The sequence below is a fragment of the Diabrotica undecimpunctata genome, chromosome 8 (assembly GCF_040954645.1).
Source record: "Diabrotica undecimpunctata isolate CICGRU chromosome 8, icDiaUnde3, whole genome shotgun sequence".
NCBI classification, from domain to species: Eukaryota; Metazoa; Arthropoda; class Insecta; order Coleoptera; family Chrysomelidae; genus Diabrotica; species Diabrotica undecimpunctata.
This window is the reverse complement of record NC_092810.1, coordinates 67,049,636-67,070,750: the sequence shown is the minus strand read 5'-3', so window position 1 is coordinate 67,070,750 and position 21,115 is coordinate 67,049,636. Positions and strand designations below refer to the sequence as shown.

At 32.9% G+C, this 21,115-nt stretch overlaps 1 protein-coding gene across 1 annotated transcript in view; it reads right to left on the bottom strand.

Annotated features, from left to right (window-relative positions):
* LOC140448876 (otoferlin-like) overlaps positions 1-21,115 on the bottom strand; it is a 576,219-nt gene that overhangs the window by 131,094 nt on the left and 424,010 nt on the right. Inside the window, exons 12-13 of the mRNA XM_072542001.1 lie at positions 14,925-15,029; positions 6,200-6,493 (exon numbers count right to left, since the gene is read on the bottom strand). Of these exons, the coding sequence (XP_072398102.1) occupies positions 6,200-6,493; positions 14,925-15,029 (399 nt within the window). The remainder of the gene's footprint in view (positions 1-6,199; positions 6,494-14,924; positions 15,030-21,115) is intronic.

Genomic DNA, 21,115 nt, shown 5'->3' with positions numbered 1-21,115 from the left:
ATTTTTATTAAATCATCCCAAATTTTGGCACATGCAGATGATGTTGACCTAGTTGCCAGTACAACACGCAAGCTAGAATAAATGTATATCACCTTGTCAAACGCCTCAAAAAATATGGGCCTGCAAGTAAATGAGGAGAAAACTTAGATAATGGCATCAAAACCCAACAATAGAGCCAGAAACATCGGCCACCAATTCATGGTTGATAATCTACCTTTGAAGTGGTGGACAAATTCACATACTTAGGCTCCCTGATCACCAAGGAGAATGTCATGACGGAAAAAATCAAGCAAAGAATAATTCTAGCAAACAAATGCTATTTTGGACAGAGTAAACATATGAGAAGCAGAAACTTAAGGCTGTTTTAGCAGTTCAAGTACACTGCGATTTGAAATGGGCGTATCACTTACTTTTCTACACTGCTTACGCGAGACCATCTTTACTCAGTGCCGCCGGCCGACGGGTAGTTTAATGACAACAAATACATTATTCTCCATTCAAATTAGTTTTAACACGAACTAACTGACCGTACGTTCATGAGATTTGACGTCACGAAAGCGATAACGATGAAACTAAGCCCAATGATGAGTAACACGTTTCACTATTAGATTTCAGTATTTTTTAGCAATTTTCTTTAAAATTGGAACACGCTTTTCTCGACTATTACTGGACACAGAAAGGTGAAACAAAAATCAACGATTACAGAAAAAAAAACTCTTTCGAGTGATGGGCGTAAAAAGTTTGGTTATAATAGAACGTTAAACAGTATATTCCAATGTTTTAACAGAAGTTTCAAAAAAATAAAAAAAGTAAAACCATCAGTTTAAAGGCAACATAATTTCGAATAACGTGTCCAAATTTCGAGACATTTTGTCAGTAAATAACAGAGAAAACACTGTCCCTAGGTTTTGGTGCACCGATAAAACAGCCTTAAGCCAAAAAACAAAAATAACCATATATACAGATATAAACATATATTCGGTGGTACAGACGTAGTATCCCTTATAAAAATAGGAAGACTAAGATGGGCAGGACATCTGGCAAGATCACAGAAGAACAACCGTCCTAGAAGAATCCTTATGTCACAACCTGTGGGAAGTAGTGGTAGGGGTAGGCCAAAAACTCAGATGGAGGGATGGTGTTGGTGTAGATGAGGATGGTAGAAAAATAGGTGCAGCAAACTGGCAATATATGGCAATGGATAGAACTGACTGGCGTAATAGACTTAGGAAGGTCGAGGCTCTTTTATAGGGCTGTAGCACCAATGATGATGATATTTACTTACACTTTATAATGGACTTTTGTTGACAATAGGTTAGAAGTAAAACGGTACACTACAAATAAGCTTTAGTCTCGTGTTTAGCACTCTTGATGATATTTGATTAATATATGCATAGAACACTCATTCTCATTTTTCAGTCTAAACATTTAAAACCCTCCAAAAAATCTCCAAATGATTAACAATTTTTTCATTATTTCAAATATTTAATATTTATTTAATTTTATATAGCAACACTAACAATTTTATTGCAAAACTTTGTCCGTTGGTCAGCCATTTTTTTAGTTGGTACAGTTTTTTGTAAACAAACATGTTAGTTTAGTAATATAAATAACAATAAAGTGCATGTGAACACATCTTCTTCTTATAGTGCCTATCCGTTAAGGATGTTGGCGACCATCAGGGCAATCTGTATTTGTCCAACTTCGGCTCTGAAAAGATTTGTGATTGTTGTGTTAAACCACGTACGTAGATTTTTCAGCTAGGAAATCCTTCGCCTTCCTGGTCCTCGTTTTTCTTCTACTTTTACTTGTAGAATTGTGAACACATAATTAAGATAAAAAAATACCAAAGAAAGTATATTTCTTTATTAAATAAAAAATATATATTTAATAAACATTTTTTTGTAATAAACCAGTGACATATGACATATACTATCATCATCATCATTGGTGCTACAGCCCTATAAAAGAGCCTCGACCTTCCCAAGTCTATTACGCCAGTCATATCTATCTATGACATATACTATAATTAATAAAATTAGTAGTAATGTTTGTGGATAGAAGGCCTTGGGATTTTCATTACGGAAAGACAGACAGAATAAGCAAATTATATTGTTCTGAAGCTATTTTCTTGTGGAATTTTAAATTAATTACTATTTAAATGGGAATAAGCCACAATTAAAGGTTAAAATACGTTTATTGACGTTTCAATTTCCACTTCGGAAATTGAAACGTCAATAAACGTATTTTAACCTTTAATTGTGGCTTATTCCCATTTAAATAGTAATTAAGCAAATTATAATATTGATCGGATTAAGCCACAATTGTTGATTGTAACGAAATTTCCATTTTTATCTGTTTGACGTTTTAACATTCACTCCGGAAATCGTTTCCAAAAAAGATTATTGTAAAATTTGTGCGAAAATAATTAACCAACTTGTTATAAGGTTATGTCGACATAACCTAATTATAAATTGGTTTTCTGGGATTTGGACATATAAATATAATACAAGATAGACTGATCGTTGAAATTCAAGCCCGTTCCCCAAGTGCGGCAGAGAAAACTGACATAAAGCAGTCCCTCCCTAATTTGCCAGGTTTATCGACCAAGTGAACTAAATGACCAATTAGAAGGTCATATGGTCGATAATCCTCAGGGACTTTTTTGCGTCAGTTTACTCTGTCGTACTGAGGGAATGCGACAGTATTATAGCAGTCAGTCTATCTCGTATATCTATGGATTTGGATCTAGGTTTCTTGGATTTCCTGGATAGACAAAGCTGCAAACGAAGAAGTTCTGCACATAATGAGTAAAGAGCGTGAACTAGTCATAACCATATAATGTACAGGAAAGAAGAGGTCCAGAAATAAGAAGAATGTCCTGGCCTCATAACCTATGAAAATAATTTAACTTGACAATACTGGATTTTTTAGGGTAGCAGTTAACAAATAGCCATGTTAATGTCCACCATCAGCAACGGATAAGCACCATAAGAAAAAGAAGTAATCATAATGTTCCAACTAATTATCGTCCTTTTTCTTTATTATCATCTTATCTGGGTATCGGATCACCTAGGCATCAGATAACACATAGGCTGGCAGTAATAAAGAACATCCGAGAGGTACTTTTCAGTGCGTCACAGTTTTTCGATTTATTTCTAATGCATTAAGTTGGGTGAGACGGAAAAAGCGGTAGTTCCGTGATTAAACAGAACTATATTGCAGCGTTAGAATAAGCTTACATACATAAGCGGTTCTTTCCTAACCTACGTTTGATTCATTGATACTTAGATGCGCGCTTTCTCTAGCCAATCAAATACGCCTATTACTGACAGTTGTCGTAAAACTTCGTCCATGCTGGCCATTCTTTCCAAGTGTTGAACAGCAAGTGACGGCTGTCGTTCAGATCAGTATTTGTACATAGTATTGGGTGTTTATTTGTATTTGTGTAGGGCCAAGATGGGAAGGTATACGGAAAAAGAACAAGTACTAATATTAAAATTACTTAGATATTTTCAATTGGAAAAGGAAGCTGGACAAACATTATTACCAATTTTTGCTGTTCGTGAAGTATTTAATTATTAATTAAGTATTTTATTACCCTGAAAATAAAATTGTTTTATTTACTGTTTATTTCAGCGTGTTGCTGAAGCGTTAGAAGTTTCTTCTCTAATTAATGTTTTGCTAGGTTATGGTCGAAATATTTCACCATGAATTCGTCTAAGGATATATCTTTAAGGAAACTCTCCACTGGCAGTATCTACAGTTCTTTTAGCCGAATTACCTGAAGACCTACAGATACTCCTTAATTAGGTGACCGCAGTAAGCGAAGAAGAATATGGACCATCACTCAACAAAGCAAGAAATATATGATAATAACAAAGACAACTCAGTACATTCGTGAGATATATGTACAGAATCAGCCTATTGAAATAGTAAGAGAATTCAAATACCTATATACAACTATTAATGAAAACAGTGACAGCTCGCAAGAAATACGAATCAGAATCGAACAGGCCAGAAGTGGACACTGAAGAAAATTGACGTGAGGAGACTGAAGGCATTCGAGATTCGGATGTACCAAAGAGTACTAGAGATCTCATGGGTAGATGGAATAATCAACGTTGGGGTAATGTGACGTATGCATAAGAAAAGAGAAGTACTAACAATTAAGAGGAGAAAAGTGGGATATATGGGTCATGTGATGAGAGGAGATAACTATCTAATAGTTCAGGTCATTATGCAAGGAAAATCCGGAGAAAAAAATCCGGAGAAAATAGGAAGGAGACGTAACTCATGTAATAAAGAATTATGTAGAGCCGCGGTCTTAAAATTAAAAATCGCTCTGATGATTGCCAACTTTCGACGCGCAGATAGCCCCTTGAGAAAAAGAAGATACAAAAAATCAATAAATGAATCATTTTGTCGTCAATTTTAAATGTTTCCATATTTATAAATTTAATAATCAATATTGTTTACTTTTTATTTTTATTAATATACGGGATTACCCCCATTACAAAATCTTAACATATTTTATAATAATCAAATCTACTCAGATGCAATAAAAGTACTAGTAATTCCATAACCTTTTGCTTGTGGACAGATGCCAATCCTGGCATCTGTCAGCTTCTTCAATAATTACATGAAATCATTCTCGACATACCTAATTCATTATATGACGTCATAATTAATGACGCACTGAAAAGTACTTCTGGGATGTTCTTTACCATAATAGGACCGAAATAAATTTGTTGGATAGTTAAGGTGCTATGGTGAGACTATCATTCACAGATAGATCAATTAAGATAATCAGAACTAGCGGGACGGCACCAGCGGTTGCCGAAAACCTAATCTACGATCGGTTCAACGCCAAATAAGATACCGAAGAAAAAGTTGACAAAGGCACAAGAAGAAACTCTGAGACTTCTCTGGCAGCTTATTATCGGACATAGACATCTTGAGTTTCACAAATACAAAATAAGGTATGCTAATAGATTATTTTTTATTTGTGAAACGATAGAAATAGAGGACGATGTAGGTGATATGAGAGCGGGATTGAAACCATCTTATAGATGGTTAAGCGTATTTTTCTTGACACTAAAGGATGGTCGCGGCAAGGTTACAGAAAGGCTGATTGGCTTCTAGAGGGAATTTCGATTACCCAAGTTTTGGGCTAGAAGAATGAGACTGATTCAATGAACTTTTAATTTATATGTCAGGGGGTGGGGGGTGTATTATTTCTTCTAAATTTGATTCATTCATTCACTCAGCATTAAAAAGAGATTCACTACTACTTCAAGTTTCTTCTACTTTTTCACACGTGCCATATCAGAATTATCCGAAGTTGGCGATCACCATTGAGTAGGATTTTCGAGCTTCTGCCATATGAAATAATTGTCCTGCATTTGATATGCTATATGTAAATGATTGTCCATTTACAAATATTTTTTAATTAAGAAACCTGTTTTCTTCTTATACCTCTACACCTTCTATTTTGCCTCTAAGGATCAGTTGTAGTATTCTTAATAGAATTTTCTCTCACTATATGTCCAGATAAGACATTTTCCGATGTTTAACGGTCTTTAGCAATTCTTTATCTTTGTTGACCCTTCTTATTACTTAATCATTAGTTTTTCTTGCTGTCCAAGGTATCTTTAGTACCCATCTATGAATCCACATTTCCAATGCTTCCATTGTATTTATGCTTAATACTTTTAGTGTCCACACTTCTCCTCTATACGAAAGTCCAGATCAAATATTATAGAAGTTAACCATTCTTTGTCTTAGTTCTAAACTGAGATGATTATTGCAAAGAAATGTCTTCATTTTGATAAAAGTAGTTTTAGTCATTGCTATTCTGCGTTTTATTTCTATGTCTGGATCTAGTTTTTGCGTTATCCTAAATATGTAATTTTGTGAACTTGTTAAACTTGGACTCAATTTATTTAAAGCTCTGACTCTGGATGTGAGTTACGACTAATGACTAAAAATTTAGTTTTGCAGTTTGAGTTTATTTTAATGCCCATTTCCTCTCCTACTTCGTAACTAAAATCAAGCAGAATCAAGAGACCTTCAATATTTTCTGTGGATTTCTACATAATTTTTTTAATATCTTAATTCGTTTGAGAACTTACAATAAATATTACAATAAATATTACAGTAAAATAAAATCTAAACAGATAATCCTTATTTTACTCACCTAGCTCATCACTATCAGAATCGTAATGATCCCTTGTGGATTCATTATGTCCATCCATAGCATTCCCAGCATTTCCTACGCTTATTTCAAAGTAGACTGGCTTATCGCCTAATTTTTTATCTACTATAGAAGCTTCAAGGATGCAGGCAAATAAAAAGAATTCTTCGTTCTTGGCATACGATGCTTCATTCACAGGCACGACCGGTTCCAAATCTACTGCTGCAGGTGACAGATCAATGCTATCAGTGATTTCTGTTCGTATAGAGATCAAAAGACGCGCCCTATAAGAGACACCTGTAATAAAATAGATTTTTTTAATAAAATATTAAACTGGCTAATTTTAAAAACAGTAGATAATTATAATATAATTTTTACTGATATAGTAAAAACTCAAATACATTTGCCAAATTGGTTAATATTTTATAATTTTTTAATAAAACGAAAAATCACTAGTAATTTATTTTACTGCATTTACAGCATTATAAAGTATGTCCCTAAAGTTTTAGGAAAAAACAAATATGTATTTTCCAATTGTAAATTAAGTTTATTTTATTAATTAAATACACGAAATTAAGTTTACATATTTAAGGTTTTTAATATATTTTTATAAAACAGAAAGAGGTCCGTGATCTTCAATGGCTTGCAAATTTGGTCTTGCATGTGCAATAAACCTTTGGACTGTTTCTAAGCCGATCTCACGAAATTGTTGCAAAATTCTTCGCCTTAGCTGATCTTCATTTTTGGTTTCCCAGACGTTATTATACATGATTCGACACAAAACAGCCCAAAACTCTTCTATAGGATTCGCCTGAGGCACATTTGAAGGGTTGTCCCGCTTGGAAAAAAAATTTATATTTTGAGCAGGTAACCAATCTGTCGTTCTTCTGGCGTAATGGTATGACGCTAGGTCGCTAGGTAAAATATGATTTCATCATTAAGGTGATGAGTATTTATAAACTGAACAAGCTTTGTAAGCCATTTATCAATGTAATTGTCAACATTGAGAGCTTCACCGCAAACACGCCCAACAAACGGCTGTGAAACACCAGCTTTTGAGATGGCACACCATACCAAAATTTTATTGGCAAATTTTACCTTTTCCTTAAAACTAACTTCGTCAGGTGCTTCTTGTACCTTGCGTGTATTAAATCCGTCGTTGCCTTTCATTTCGGAATTGGGTAAAGTAAAATACTTTCCATCATCAATAATGAGAATTTTACCAGGAAAATGAATACGTCTCAATGTAGGGCAACATCTAGGAATTTTTTCTAACTGGGTTGGTGTGTACTTAGAAGCTTTTTTATCGTTTTAAATTATTTCTAGAAATTGTTCTACTTATAAACATTTCGCAAAGACTTTCCTAATTGGTTCTCCATACTCTGAATTAATCTCTGTTCCCGAGAAGGAGTTAAAACTCTTGGTCTTCCACTTCTAAGTAAATTAAGGTATGGTACAATATTTTCGCAATCTTTAATTGTCTGGTATATCATTAACACAGAAATATTTTGACCAGTAAAAATTCTTACAATATCGCGTTTTGTTACATCTCCAACTAAACGATAAATACTTTAACGAATATTAAGTTTGCACGACATCTTAACAAACCGTATTTGTAAAAACTGACATTGCTTACATCGTTTAAGTTGTTTAATAACTTTTTCCAATGGCAACTTGATCCAATGCTTCCGACCAATAATACTTTTAAATCTAAAATTTTCCAAAAACTTTAAGGACATACGTTATATTGAGATATTTTAAAATCTAAACAGACATTGATATTTCTAATTCGATGTCCTGTATTTTTTTCTTTTTTCATTCCGATTGCGTTTGTAGTTTAGAAGAAGAGCGTTGTTGAAGACAGCAATTTTAAAAGTTTAGTAGGACAAAAACTGAAATGTTTATTTGAACATACATAGAGTTACCACAAAGTGTATCAATACTCTTACGCTTATGAAGCGCACCTGGCGCATCATAAGGGCCTTCACATTTTACTTTTTTTCAACTTGTCTCGAGTAAAATGTTTTTAATCTTTCCTATCAGCCTCTCTTGGCCAACTCTTGTTTCTTCTGACCCTGAATGGTGATTAGGTTTCCGAAAGCAGAAGGGTCACTATATTTCCTTCTACAATACCCTCTAGTAACCGAGAGATTACCGGTATAAGTAATCCCCCATCTACCGGCCAACGGCTTCAGGCGGAGGAGCTGGTAAATGGCAGGGCACTCTGTTGTCCTGAGACTGAGAAATCGGTCTCGAAGGCGGAGGAACCAAGACAGTGGTCAATGACATCAGGATGCAGAAGGCAACGGGAAACCACTGCATTAAATATTCAAATGGATTCCCTTGTAAAAAATCATCAATGGCAATGTTCAAAACGAAATATTCCGGAGTAAAAAGTTCCCCAATCGGTTCTCGGGGGGGGAGGGGGACAATGGCGAACGAAGTCGTGAAACTTAAAAATAAAGTTATGAGAATAGCTACTTGGAATGCAAGAAGCTTGTATGCAGCCGGGAAATTAATCAACGTAACAACAGAAATGGAAAGACTACGTGTGAAAATACTTGGTATCAGCGACGTACAGTGGAAAGGTTCCGGCAAATGTCCAACTAGAAACGGCACGTTCTACTATTCGGGAACTGATGATACAAAACACCGTTATGGCGTCGAAATATTAGTAGAATGGGAAGTCAATAAATCGGTACTAAGTTTTACCCCATATTCAGAACGAATCATAGCAATCCAACTAAAGTCGAACAAAGGAAAAATTAACATTATTCAAGTCTATGCACCGACAGCTCAGAAAGAGAATGAGGAAATAGAAGAATTCTACAAACAACTTGAATACATTCTGGAATCGACCAAAAAAGAAGAGGTCACCGTAATCATGGGCGACTTCAACGCTAAAGTTGGTAAGGTGAAAACTGATGGATGCATTGGTGAATTTGGAGTTGGACAACGAAATGACCGAGGTGAACGTCTCATACAATTTTGCCAAGAAAAAGAATTTATAGTAATGAACACAATGTTCAGATTACCAAACCGTAGATTGTACACGTAAACATCACCAAGAGATAATGCAGACAACATCGTCAGGAATCAAATCGAATATATACTAATCAGAAGCCGGTTTAAAAACTCCATCACGTCTACAAAAACCTATCCAGGCACTGATATAGAATCGGATCACAATCCGGTGGTGGCTGTAGTAAATATAAGATTCAAGAAACTACAGAAAAGTGCAGCTAAACAAAAGATAGACGTTAAGCAACTGAAAAACGCAACTATACTGGAAAGGACAAGGGAACAGGTAAACAACAATCTTAGAAACATCACTGCAAAAAATAGAAACACAGGCAATGTAGAGAATAAATGGATGGAGATAGAAAAGGCCCTTATGACAGCTGGTGAAGGCTCCTTAGCTCCAAGCAAAATTAAGAAAAAGAAAAGGATGACAAACGAAATTTGCATCTCATGGAGGAAAGGCGAAGAAATAAAACCAACAAGATAAAATACAAAGAAGTAAACCGTGAAATTAAGAGAAAAATTAGAGAAGCCAAAGAGAACTGGGTTCTGGACAACTGCAAGGAAATAGAAGAATATGATAGAAAGTACAATAGCCTTAACATGCATAAAAAGATCAAGGAAACAGGTCAACAGGTAAAAAAGTGAAACAAGCATCCATAGTAAAGGATAAAAAAGGTAAAATAATTACAGATTTAAATGAAAAACTGGCAAGATGGACAGAATACATTGAAGAACTTTTTGCAGACGAAAGACCAGAAATAGCAGTGGCAGAACCTACAGACGACACAACAGGGCCTGAAATCCTAAAAAGCGAGGTAGGATATGCTATAAGGAACAAAAACGGGGGTAAAGCTGCAGGACCAGATGAAATTCCTGTAGAATTGTTGAAACTAATAGACGACGACGCACTTGAAATAATGGTGAACCTCTTTAACACAATTTATAGAACAGGCATCATACCAAAGAAATGGCTCTCCTCTACTTTTGTCACAATCCCGAAGACGAATAACGCCAGAGAGTGTTCAGACCACAGAACTATAGCATTTATGAGCCACACACTAAAAGTATTTTTAAAAATAATTCACAAAAGAATATTTAATAAATTAGAAGAGGACATAAGCGCCACACGGTTTGGATTCAGAGGTGAACTGGGAACACGGGAAGCTTTGTTTGGTCTGAGTGTGTTAATGCAAAGATGTTTGGATGTAAACCAAGACCTCTACGTAGGTTTCATAGATTTTGAGAAGGCCTTCGATAAAGTCAGACACCAAAAGCTGTATGAAATCCTAAGAAGCAAAAACATCGACAGTCGCGACATTAACATCATATCCAGGTTGTACTGGGGACAAACAGTAAAAATCAAAGTTGATAATAAGTTAACCGAAGAAATTGAGATTCGTCGAGGTGTGCGTCAGGGTTGTGTGCTTTCTCCACTATTATTCAATATATATAGCGAAACAATATGCCAGGAAGCGCTCCTAGAGCAAAACATTGGTATGGACATTAACGGAGAGTTAAATAACAATATATGATACGCTGATGACACGCTAATAGTAACAGATAACCTAGCAAATTTACAGTTTTTGATGACAAACATAAACACCCATACCAAAAAGTATGGTCTAAAACTGATCAAAAAGACTAAATTCATGATTGTAACAAAGAAGCTATACACCAATGTGAATTTAACCATAAATAATCAGCCAGTTGAAAGAGTTACGTCCTACAAATATTTAGGGGTTTGCTTCACTGATACTAATGACCAGACAAGAGAAATCAAGAGGCGAATAGAGATAGCGAGACAATCGCTTGTCACAATGAAAAAGTTCCTATGCAGCCGGGACATAAATATAAACTTAAGAACGAGAATGTTAAGGTGCTATGTTTTCTTCGTTCTGCTGTACGGCATGGAAGCCTGGACACTGAAAAAGATAAACATCAAAAACATTGAGGCATTCGAGATGTGTTGTTACAGGAGAATGTGGAAAATACCATGGACAGAAAGAGTAACAAATCAAGATGTTCTGCTGAAGATGGGGAAGGAATGCGAAGTCATAAAAACCATACAAACGAAAAAACTGGAATATCTGGGCCACATAATGAGAGGAGAAAAGTACTCTCTGCTTAGACTCATAATCCAAGGAAAAATCTCGGGCAAGAGAAATGTGGGACGTAGGAGGATTTCCTGGTTGCGAAATTTAAGGGAGTGGTATGGGTGCAGTTCAATACAGTTGTTCAGAGCTGCAGCCAACAAAGTAAAGATTGCTGTGATGGTAGCCAACCTCCGATAGGAGACGGTACTGCAAGAAGAAGAAGAAGTAGTCTTAAAACTAAGTGTATTTACTGTTAATATAATAGTTTGACAAATAGTTGATATTTTAAAAATTCCTCACTTACTAACTATTCTGATGTTTTGGCAACGCTGTGGGGTTCTGACGTCGTAAATCTTGACTGACGTGCACGCATTTTTATATGAAAAATGCTATACAAGTTAAGTTATTTCCCGATATTTAAAAGAACGACTTAACATAATAAAAATGTTAGTTTATCTACCGTCTGCGCTATAATAAAATTAATAGACACAAATAGTTGTGTCTTAGAGTTCTTAATTTCTAATTGTCTATTTTTATTAAATGTACCTAAATTAACCTTTTACTTAACCGAGTTTTTACATTTGCTTGGAGTTCAAAAATGATTGTTTCGACAATCTAAACTAACTACATATTTTATATTTTCTTAATTTGATATCTTACATACTTTTAATATAAAAAGATATTATATAAACATGTTTTGAGTATATGTATATAGTTTTAAAATACAGCTATGTATGTATATGAATGCATATATTATAATTTTTTAAAATACGTTTAACAGTTACGTGTATATATTTTAGTTAAAATAATATATCACACTTTTATTGAGTTATAATTTTGTTTATTTGCCAAATTCTAGCATACCTTTTATAATCATCACAGTAAATAAAGTAGGTAGTACACATAAAAATAAGTCATAAAAACCATACAAACGAAAAAACTGGAATATCTGGGCCACATAATGAGAGGAGAAAAGTACTCTCTGCTTAGACTCATAATCCAAGGAAAAATCTCGGGAAAGAGAAATGTGGGACGTAGGAGGATTTCCTGGTTGCGAAATTTAAGGTAGTGGTATGGGTGCAGTTCAATACAGTTGTTCAGAGATGCAGCCAACAAAGTAAAGATTGCTGTGATGGTAGCCAACCTCCGATATTAGACGGCACTGCAAGAAGAAGAAGAGTTACCACTACAAACAAAATGATAATTTTGGATGGTGAAATGATTGTGAAAAGTATGTTATTGAAGTATCTAGTATCAATTGAACGCTTGATGTAGGAAAGACCGATGCAGTCTAACCCGGAAACTAAGTAAGTTTGTTATTAATTTTTTAAATATTAATCTTAGTTTTTGTTTCCGAACCGAGGAGATGAATTATAAATCTGCAACCAGCGGAATCAAGTTCTAGGAATAATCCACCCTGAGTACCCAGTAAAGCTAATAGATAATGATCATTTTAATATGTTGCAGAAAGCTATTGGCTGTTCAAATCAGCTGGGATGGATTCAGATAACATGTAACATGATCTTAGGAGCAGATCTCCCAAAACTCAGATATATATTTCATACATATCTGATGAAGAAAAAGATACCTCAACACGTGCAGAAAAAATCTTCAGCAAGCTGAGAAAGATGAATCGTGGTTTTAGAACACAGAAATAAAAAAGTACTCTACTGCAAGAAAACTTGTCCAGAAAGTACCCAGACTTTCTCAGTAGACAATCCACCTATGAAGCTTTTGGAGAAATTAAACTTCCGATCAAAGATTGCCATGAAAAAGGAGAAGTCATCTTCATCCTCTGTAAAATCAAGGCCGAAGAAATCAGAAGAAAGCAGAGAAAGATCAAACTCTCCAAGAAAATCTAAAGCGGACCATTCAAAGAGGACGGGGAATTATCCTCTGCTTCACAAGGACAGCAACCGTGAAAGCTAAAGGAGGGGTGACTGGAAACCTTTCTACGTGGCAAATTACATTTGTACAAAGTGTGTACAAAGGTAAATGTGTAGATGCTTTTGCTTGTTTAAGAACTGAACAAATGAACAACTGGAAAGCACACTGGGAAAAGTACTATAGTATTTCAACAACACAATACAGTTACAGATACAGTTACAGTTACAGATAAAACCAATTATTCCAAAAAAATCTTGGTATAAGAATTTCATGCTCCCTAGCAAATACATAACTACCATCAGTAGACTTAGATTTGGCCATGCATGTTATCCTGCACATTGACATATTTAAATTCTTTAATAAAGCTCATGTTGATTGAGACTGGCTGAACGACAATTGTCCAAGAATAGAGAAAAAAACAAACGTATAGCAGAACATAACAGGGCTTTCACTAATAGAAACACAGATTCTACATACGCACTTCACCTTAGAGATCATAATCATTCTTTTAATGATGAATTTCAAATTCTTCACATTCAAAATAAAAGCTTTATGCTATCTTTATTAGAATCTATGGAAATTAACGAATTAAAAAATACAGACAAAATTCTGAGTAACCAACTTGAGACAAACAATTCTTCCCTTCTCAATTTATTCATCTAAAAACTATAAAGTGACAACACGTACCACAAATAGATCACCTGAGAAAGGCACTCTGCCGAAACAAACTGTAGTGATAAGATATTATAATAAATTTTGTGGAAGTTTTGAAAACAAAAGTTTTCAGTGTTTTATTTATTATATAACGGTTACATTCATACAGGCGAATCTTCAGCATGCAAAGCATCTTCATATATCATTGGCAGAAAATTCGCAAATAAAGCTATAAATGTAGAACTAATCCAGGAGCATTGGAACAGGCCGAATTGGCGGTTTAGGATCCGTCCTAAGTAAGGTACTATAGTGCTTAAACGGAATAAAACTCAGGGCGTGTATTGTACTTAGACAAGATACCAATCACATCTTACATTTAAGTATCTGCACGGAAGATATGATCGTAGCTTAAATAACTATATGGGAAGAAGCGAGCAGACCGGATATAGTCGTATGCTCTGCATATTCTTTTCGAAGTAATAGAGCTTCAACAGATCTATGCCTTCAAATTAATGATTTATCAAAAATCCAAAAATCAGTCGATTTTTAAATCGAGGGGAACTAATTTTATAAAAAAATATTTGGAAGAGAGGTGCAAAAATAACACTGGACACTTAATGCATATTTTTATGAAATTGGCGGATAATTGAAATTCATGTTCAATAATAAAAATACCCAAAAATATTAAAATACATTGCAAGAAATGCAATTATTACCACATTAGCGCATACGGTAAATAAAGCACTTAATTAAAATGTCCCATAGGTAAATCTAAATGTTATTATTTATTAATAATTTGTATTTTGAGAACGTTAAATATAAGTATATTTAATTAAAATTTTGGTTTACTTGTATTTTCATTAAATAAATTAGATAATCTTTAGTTATCTATTTTTCTATTAAATACAAATTAAAAAAAAATAATAAAAAGAACAGCTTCCATATAAAATCATTAAACTTGATCTGTAAAACTAAACACTTTACTTACTACTAATGTTCCTATAGGATATTGTAAAAAACAATAGCTTACACAATAGATTTAACGAAGCAATTAATTTTGTTCGACTTACCTTCCCCTAATCCTGCGTTTAAACTTGAATGTTCGTCAATAAGACTGTAATCTCTCGTAGATCCGTATAGGTGAATAAAAGATGGACCGAACGTTGGTAGAAACCCTACAAAAAAGCAAGGCATCTATTAAAACATTGCTTATAACATGTAATAAATTTTATGCGAATATTTTTTTGTGTATTTTGTATCTGCTGATAATATTCTATTGAAACTATTATATTTAAAAGTTATATTCTAATGTAATGTCATATAAAAGAATGTGATTAAAGTGTGATCGTAAATAAGGTTTGAAATAATATAAAATTAATGTTGGCTTGAATAATTTAATGCAGTTTATTTACATACTATTAAACAAAATACAAACTGGAAAAAAATTAAAATAACAAATTAAAACAATATTCTTCTTCTTCACGTGCCATATCCCTTACGCTCTGATACGCAACTGATAGATGAATGTGAGTCCGATTTAGAGATTGAAAGCGACTATGATCATGATTATTTTGAGCCAAACATCGCTGATGAAGAGTCTGATGAGGAAAATAACATCGAAGATGAAAATCCTGAACCTTCTACGAGCAAAAATGTACCTTCCGTAGGCATAAAATGGAACAAAGATTCATTCGCAAGCAAGAATATTTCGGAAGAATTAAATGGGACTTCTGATATCAACAACGTTTTGAGTCCATTTGGTTATTTCAGTCGATATTTAGATGATGATTTTTTTGAAATGGGAGCAAAACTAACTTCTCAATACTATTTACAAGAGACTGGCAAGGAAATAAAACCAGATATTTCTCCAGAAGAAATCAAACAATTTTTCGGTATGCATGCGGTCATGGGATGTTTTAAGTTTCCCAGAATACACCTTTACTGGAGTGTAAAGTACCGATTACCAATCATAGCTGATGTAATGAATCGAGACAGATTTTACAAATTACGCACAAACTTTCACGTTGTAGATAATTTATCGGTAACTGAAGAGATAAAACAACAAAATCGCCTTTAGAAAATTTATATAATAGATAGAGTAAGAAAAAGATGACTAGAAATTCAGAGACTACGTGGGACGTCATTTTCAATTGATGAACAAATGATACCCTTTTTGGGCCGATGTCCAATACTATATTATATACAATAAAACTGTTTTGTTCAATTTCATTGCAAATAACTTTATTCAATAAATTTGGTTTCATTTTTCTCAAATTGATTTCATTATCACAATTGTGCTAGTTATCTGTGTGCTACTGTATGACACAATTGTACTAGTCCTTGAATCCTGTCAAATGTCACTTTGAAAATTATGCAAAAAATTTGACTTCTTATTAAGGTATAAATTAACATTATCCTAAAATTTTAACTCAATATTTAAAATCATTTACATTCGGGAGCGTAAGGGATATCAGAATTTGTTCTACGTTGGCGATCACCATTGCGAAGGCGTCTCGATCTTCTGCCACATGGAATAATGGTCGTTCATTTGATATATGAGTTATCTCTACGGCCTTCTATTTTATCTTTAAGGATCAATTGTAGTATTCTATATCGATTTTCCCTCACTATATGTCCGAAATAAGACATTGTGCGGTGTTTAACTGTCCATAGCAATTCTTTATCTTTGTTGACCCTTCTTAGTACTTCTTCATTAGTTTTTTGTGCTGCCCAAGGATCTTTAATATCCGCCTATGAATCTAAATTTCTAATGCTTCAATTCTGTTCATGATTGACACTTTTAGTGTCTATATTTCTGCTCCATAGAAAAGTACAAACCAAATATATCACTAAAAACTATATTCACTTTCATAAAAGTAGTTTTAGTCATTTCTATTCTGCGTTTTAATTTTATGTCTGAATCTGGTTGGTTCGTTATGATAGTTCCCAAATATGTAATTGTGTAAACTTTTTCAACTTGGCCTCCATTTAATTGAAGCTTTGCATCTGGATGTGGGTTACGACCTTAGCTTAATAAAACGAAAGATAAAATTCAGGCAATAAACAGACGCGAAAAGGCTGCCAAATATTTCTAGTTAGGATAAATGAGTGGGACGTATAACACGTATTCAGGACAATTTTGGAATAATACAATATTGACGATTTAGAGTATTTAATTATTAAATAATTTATTTAAAGCAATAACTAAAACTAATATGAGTACTTATCCGTTCATCAACTGTTAAATAAACGTCAAAACAAAATATTTCGAAGCTCTTACAGAAAAATATCAATTTTAAAGGTTTTTTTTCTTCATTTTTACTTGTAGTGGTAAAGACACATTAAACTAGTGGTCTGTAAGAAAGTGTATACATATTTCGCGTGTAGGGAGTGAAATCTAAAAAATCGACATGGAAGAAATTCCACCGAAGCCTCCAGATAGAGGAAAATTTTATATAGAATTAGAAGATAGGATGATGGAATTTAAAGAATTAAAAAAAAAATAGCAACATTATGGTAAATAATAAGGTAACAAACGAAAAAAGCCAAACAACTAGCACTAACGAGGTAGGTAACCAATTTGATTTTAATAACGATGCAACTTTGACCCAATTTAATAAAATAAATAGATCAGGTAATCCAACTTTAAATAAAGTTATAAATTTAAGATTAAATAATAGATATAAATTAGGAGATAATGCACCATATATAGTACATAATAGAAAATAAAAATGGTAATATCGGCAAATTACACAGGATAGGCACGGCCCGATTAATTTTACGTTCAGTACCTGAAATTGAAAATAATATCACACAAATTAAGGTAGTTGGTAGGAATAAAATTAAGGTAGAACTCAATAAGTTTGCTAGTGCTAATAAATTAATTGAATCTGAAAATTTCAAAAGCAAACAGTACGAGGCATATATTCCAACGTTTTTTACTCAAAGAAAAGGAGTTATAAAAGCTGTAGATAAAGAGATATAAGAGGATGATTTGTTATCATTAATTCAACCTAGGTTTGGAATGGGGTTTAAAGTCTTACATGTAAAAAGAATAATGCGGAAAGTGCTAGAAGAAAATGGATCTACTATCTACATAAAAACAGGAACTGTAATAGTAACTTTTAAAGGTCACCTACAAACATAGTAATAGAAAAATGATACACGAGGTTGAAAATTATACACCCAGAATGTTACAATGTTTAAAGTGCTTCAGATTTGGGCATATACGTGCTCAATGTAGGGGAAAAGATAGGTGTGAAAGATGGGGTGAAGAACACAATAAATCAAATTTATTTTGTGTATTATGCAAAGGAAAACATAGCCTTACTGACAAGAGAGCAAATTGTACGGAAAGAGAAAAACAGGAGTATATTAAAAATATTATGAATACTGAATATATAACATATTACGAAGCTAATAATAAATATAGTAAATATTATTCAACAGTAAGTAAAAAATAAGAAAGTACTTCCAATAAATATACAATCTATAAACGAAAACGATCAAGTAGTATTTATTCTAGTAACGTAGACAAAGAAATAATGAAACCACACAGAAAAATCTTGCAAACACCAAAAGTACAAAGTCGATAATCGAAACGATAATCAAAGTAATATAGGAGAAATTATAGTAAGCTTTATTTCAACAACTTTAAATCAGATTAATCATAATTTGGATGAAAAAACGTTGCAATTACTAAAAAACAATATTTCACAATTATTATTAAATCGTATTGGCTAACATATCATTTCTTCAATGAAATGCGCGGTTAATTAAAACAAATAAGGATTATTTGGAAAAAAAATTGTAAGACAATAAAATAGATATAGGACTAATATCACAAACATGGTTAAAGAAAAGTAACTTCATTAACTTTACGGGTTATAATATCGTTAGGAATGATAGGGATGATGGATATGGTGGTGTCCATACTTTTGAAAAAAAAAAATTATTTTTAATTTTTATAATAGTCCTACTTTTCATCCAATCAATGACGTAATGTGTAATAGCATATCAATTAAAATTAAAACCGGTAAAAAGATTAAAATTTATTCTATTTATGTAAAACCAAATCTCAAAATTACGGTAAATGGATGAAAAACGTTTTTTAATAGTATGGAGAAGTCTTTTATAATTGGTGGTGATTTTAATAGCCACAATTATGTTTGGGGTTGTAGTACTGTAGAAACTATAGGAAAAAATCTGTTAGAAGCTATTGAGGACTGTAATCTCGTACTTTTAAATAACGGCAAAGAAACTTTGCTGCGTAGACCTAGTAATATTAATAAATCGGCAATAGACCTTACAATATGCTCAGCAAATATTAGTCATTGTCTTGATTGGGACGTTGTGTACAATACTTTAAAATCAAATCATTTTGCTATTGTTATAAAGTCAAATATTAATGTTAATAAAGCTGAATGTGTAAATACAAAATTCCAATCGAATATAAATAAAGTGGACTGGTCTCTTTTCTCTTCTATCACTGATAATTTCATGGAACTCGATAATAATATAACTTACCAACAATTTTTTAATAAATTAAACGAATATTGTAAAATATGTATAACGGAGAAAAGAACAGGGACTAATCCACGATTTAGAAAAACTTGGTGGAATGACAATTGTAAAAAGGTTATTCAAGAACAACAACTTGCTTTACGCCAGTTTAAATTACAGTCCAATATACAAAATTATATAAATTATAATAAATGTGTAGCAGAAACCGAAACAGTTATATTAAAGAGTATTTTTGTGAAACTTTAAACAAAAATACACCAATAAAAAATAGGTGAAATCAAGTCAAACACAAACACAAACAAAACAAGGAAAAACTCTAATCATCCACTTTTAGTGCCATTTAGTTTAAACGAATTAGAAATAAGTCTTAAGAACAAGAAAAACACTACTCCGGGAATAGATAATATACATTATATTATGTTGGCAAATTTACATCAAAAAGGAAAAGAAACACTATTAAAAATTTTTAATCAAATATGGCAATCAGAAGATATTCCAGATAGTTGAAGAGAGTATCGGGTGATGCCCATACTTAAAGTAAATCGAAATTCTGATTCGGCAGAATCTTATAGAGGTATTTTGTTAAGCTCCTGCATAACAAAAACACTGGAAAGAATGATAAAACTTAGACTCGAAAGATGGTTAGAAAAAAATAATATAATATCACAAACACAATTTGGATTTCGAAAAAATCATTCTACTGTGGAAGCAGTGTGCCACTTGGTAACAGATATAAATTTAGCGTTTACGTCAAATTCTTCAGTAACAGCTCTTTTATTAAATGTTGAATTAGCATACGACAACATTAATTTAAGTATACTATATAACAAAATAACACAAATATTTCTTCCCAAATGTTTCTGTCAAAAAATAATAAAACTGTATGCCCTAGGAAAAATTTATATATCGGTAAATAATAACACAATTGGTCCAAGGCTAGCGATGGATGGTTTACCTAAAGGAAGAATATTAAGCCCGTTGTTATATTTAATTTATACTGCTGATCTAGTAAAAAATTTAAACTCCACAAGAATTTTACAACTTGCAGATGATATAGTCATTTATCAAGAACATATTAAAATAGAAAATGCAGTCAAATCCATTGAAGAAGGAGCCAAACATATTAAAACAGGAACGAATTACCTGGACTAAATATCTCTGATTCCAAAACTAAATTATGTATATTTACAAGAAAACGAAAAGAAATACCCAACTACATCTTAATAAACAATATCTCCTATCAAGTGCAAAGTTCTGTTAAATATTTCGGTATTACTCTTGATAGACAGCTTCTCTGGAAAGAAAATATAGACAATATAGTTAAAAAAACAGAAAAGGGAATAAATCTTCTTCGATTCGTGTCACACTTACGATGGGGAGCAGATCCAAATATTTCTTTGTTATTATTTAAAAATAATATAAGAGCTATAACCGACTATGGATCAATATTATACAGTGACGCATCACAGTGTCATTTAAAAAAACTAGACAAAATCGTTAATAAATGCATTAGATTGTGTATAGGAACTCTAAGAAGTACACCCATTAGTAACCTACAAGTCGAATGCTGTGAAATGCCAATGGATATAGGATGAAAAAAACTTGGCATCAGACTTTTAGTTAGACTGTACGAGAAAAAGTCAAGTTTAATATCCAAAATACACCTGCTGTTTTTAGAAGACTTAACATAAAAATATTGGGTAAAAAAGAAAACTCTAAATGTAGTAGATTTCTATTT